This window comes from Cryptotermes secundus, unplaced genomic scaffold (assembly GCF_002891405.2).
Source record: "Cryptotermes secundus unplaced genomic scaffold, Csec_1.0 scaffold2286, whole genome shotgun sequence".
In the NCBI taxonomy this organism is placed as follows: Eukaryota; Metazoa; Arthropoda; class Insecta; order Blattodea; family Kalotermitidae; genus Cryptotermes; species Cryptotermes secundus.
Genome location: NW_019742016.1, coordinates 23,512 through 27,301, shown reverse-complemented (window position 1 = coordinate 27,301; position 3,790 = coordinate 23,512). Strand labels below are relative to the sequence as shown.

The 3,790-nt window shown below is 39.2% G+C and overlaps 1 protein-coding gene across 7 annotated transcripts in view; it reads left to right on the top strand.

Moving 5' to 3' along the window:
• The window catches only part of LOC111873016 (CSC1-like protein 2), a 31,717-nt gene that overhangs the window by 13,725 nt on the left and 14,202 nt on the right, over positions 1–3,790 (top strand). For all 7 annotated transcript variants that reach the window (XM_023867371.2, XM_023867373.1, XM_023867372.1 and 4 more), the window contains 3 exons: positions 1,364–1,490; positions 1,663–1,922; positions 2,261–2,411. In XM_023867371.2, the coding sequence (XP_023723139.1) occupies positions 1,364–1,490; positions 1,663–1,922; positions 2,261–2,411 (538 nt within the window). The remainder of the gene's footprint in view (positions 1–1,363; positions 1,491–1,662; positions 1,923–2,260; positions 2,412–3,790) is intronic.

The window sequence follows — 3,790 nt, the reverse complement described above, 5'->3', positions numbered from 1 at the left end:
ACAAAAGCTCCGTCCACAAAAAAATTAGTTCGGTTTCTTTTGGGTACCCCATCGTATATATTATGTTATGCTGTAATGGAAGAATTGTGACCGCCTCTGTGGTCTATTGGTCAGAGTTCCTGGCTAGAGATCCAAAGGTCCTGAGTTCAATTGCCGGTGCTACCAGATTTCCTGAGAAGTACAAGTAGTAGATCTGGAACGGCGTCCACTCAGCGTCGCGAGGATAATTGAGGAGCTAATTCAAGGAAGTAGCGGCTCCAGTCTAGAAAACTGAAATTTACGGCCATGGGGATCTGCTGTGCTGACCACGTGACACCCTCTATCCACAAAAGTTAGCATTAACTTCGTGGCCAAGTGGCGGTCATTCAGTCAGTATAGTTTGCTTACAGGTTACAGGCCATGGAGTTTGTTTTTGTAATGGAAGAATTACTTCTATAAATAAGACCTAAGTGACAGATGAAATCTGAGTACAGAGAACTCATATTGACAACATGCAAACTATTGAACTTATGCATTGTATCTGAGCTGTTAATACAGAAGCATGGGCTCCACCTTTGTGTAAGAGTTAAACCTTTGACAAGTTTAGTATGAAACAAGAGTAATAATCATTACATGAAAACTTTTAATTGCATATTAATTGTACTGTAATGAAGTTTCTGCACTTTCTTCCTTGGCAAGTGTTCCGAACAGAACGCCGTTTTAGCAGGTGGATTTGTATCCATCTTTATATGAAAAAATGGAGAGGGGCCTTCTCAGTTGGGTTCATTAGAAAGAGCTAATTTCAATCACTAGATACGAGCATCTTAAATAAAGGTACAAAGTAAAGTTGTCCCTGTGCTTGACTTATTAAGAAATATGCCATGAAGGCATATGGAGGAGTGGATGTATAGATCCACATTTTTGTGACCTCAGCACTAGTTGGAGATTAGTGGTCAGCTTCAAGCCCCGGATACTTTAGCCATGGGAAAAGAGCCCCGGTACCCATTGTGTAGGAGGTTGGGTGGACCCCAAAGCCTGTCTGGATGTCTTGGAGGAGAGAACATTCTTGACCCCACCAGGACTCGAACTCCAATCCTTCGGTCATCCAGCCTGTAGCCAGTCGCTATAACAACTACACAATCCCGGCTATAGATATCTTAAGTCAGTCAACTAAAATTACATAAGCCCCTGGAGTTGCTAGAATTAGGTATTGTCATCAGGATATAATAGGAAATTTACAATAAAAAAACTAGTTTTTGAAAGGTTGTGTTTTGTTTGGGATACTAAATCATGGACAAAGGCCAGAAACCCAGTAATACTAAGTGTAATGCACCATTATCGGAACCCTTCAGAATTAACATGTAACAATGTTTGCTTTGTACAGGGAGAAGGTGTATCAGGCCAAGCTGTACTGTGAAAGTTATGTGAAAAACACGGGCATGAGACTGGACATGCGACCATATGCATGTGGAAATATCTGTGGCGTTTGTGATGTGTTTGGTTGCCCCACTGTAAGTGACTGCTTAACTAGCCCTATGACAATTGTTATGTTATTATGTTACACTTTACAGATTATTAATTTATAAACAGTATTATTACTATTATTGGCTTGAATTTGGTTATTTCCAATGTTGTGTTCTGAATTTCTTCTTGAAGAGATAAATGCAGTGCTTTATTTATAAGGTTGATGCTATCGAGTACTACACAGAGGAAGAGGCTCGTCTTCGGAACCAGGTTGACCAGGAGCGTGCATCTGCCCTGAAAAAGCCCCTTGGAATTGCATTCATCACACTGACATCTGTGGAGGCTGCTAGCAAGATATATGAAGATCACAAACCTTCTTACAAATGTTCGAACAACCCGCCCACTTCTAGTGTCAGCTGCCACCTGAAGCCACACAATTGGCATGTCCAGTTTGCCCCATCTCCCAAAGATATTTACTGGTAAGAAAGCATGCTTTATGCTCTCTCTCTCACACACACACCTGTGAAATGTATCACCATATTGAGCTTTCAGGTTATTACTCAATAATATGGGTAATGGCTTATATTATTTTTTCACATGAATTGTTTCAACTTCCAGATATCCTACAGAACATATAAAAATTGTGTAATATGAAGCTGGACCTTAGAGATTGTGTGTGGAAATATGAACTGGATTGAATGAGCTTAGGGTAGGGTCCAGTAGTGGCTTCATAACAGAATTTTTTGAGTAGCTAATTAGTGCTCATATGCTCAGGAAAAATGAAGTGAGATGATAGAAATTTAATATGTCGTTTCAGGGAGAACCTCTCAGTCTCATCGAACTACTGGTACATCAAGGCTGTACTCGTCAATTGCTTCCTGTTTTTGGTTCTGTTTTTCCTTACTACTCCTGCTATTGTAGTTAACTTTCTTGATACCATGACAGTGGAAAATGAGCTTGAGAAGATGGTGAGTAAAGTTAATGCTTTAATATTTATGAGGCCTAACTCTTCATTGAGATTATATACAAATGGTCCGAAGGTATAGGAAGAGAACCTAGGGCTGTGATTTCTTTCTTCACTGTTAATTTCCATAAAATTTACTATACATGTTTTATATTGTTGTAAATTGCTCTATTTATGTTTTTATTTGACCTTCCTGGCCTTTGTCCACCCATCAAAGTAAAGGAATCCATTCTGGAAGGAATATTTCACTACTTCCATTGATAGAATGTTGGTTTGCAGAGGTTCTCATAGCTTCATGTTTCCATCAACCCACACTGGGAATGATGACTGGCAGAGGGGACCCAGAACTGGGTATTGCTTCAAATGAACAGTGAGGACCTGTCAGAGTCTGAGTAACAGAGAGGGGGATATGTACAGAGAGGTGTGCACTTTAAATCTAGTCAGGACTCGACTTAGAACACTCGGAATAAGATTCTTATCTCTAGACCAGTAGGCCCCCTGAATTTCAGATTGAAACCTTTAACAAAAACCAAGATAAATTTGACATATGTTGACATTTTGTAGGTGTAACCAAGTTGGGTGGAAAGTCCCACTGTTTGGTGCAATATTTGTATAGTTTGAACTTAAGCACCACTTGAAACTTAAGAGATCCATTAGTTATTACTGTTCGTTTGCCGTTACACACCTCTTAAACTGGTACGGTAGCACTTTAATGTCCTTGCACTAGATGGCCAACAAGTGACTACTGAATCTTGAATATGCAGTTGTTTGGTGCACAATCTTCATTCTGTGAGAAATGCCACAAGAAAATTTTGAAACATTTTTTCACATTTCGGCCAATAATTTTGGAGGCTTAGTTACTTATTTAATCCTATTCAAAATAATAATTCCAAAAATCTTTTTATTTTCATAGAAGTGACATCGGTTCATTTTTAATCCAAGATTTGTCAGTAATTCTATTAACATGCAGTTGTCAAGCCAATCTGTATAGAAAGTGAAATACAAAATATTTGGCAGATCTGACAAACGCTGTTGGCACACAACTCATGTGACAGAAGAAAATACACTGCTGATGGTTTCATGTTAATTTATTTCTGCATAAATATTTGATGTTGTACAGCTAGAATTCAAAGCAGTTACAGAATACAGTTAACGATTTTTTTACTTTGAGTGTCACAGCCATTGTGTTAATTTTGGTACCAACTTTTAAGGAATGTGTAAAAGTGATAAGGTGGAGATCATAGTCAGTAAAAAATTGTAAGACTTCTGATTTTGGAAATGCTTTGAGGTTCACACTGTTAATATTGTGACATGTGCGAAAAGCCGAGCCCCCCCCCCACACCAGCAGTCACGCGGCGGGTGAGTCAGCGCTCCCCTCCCACC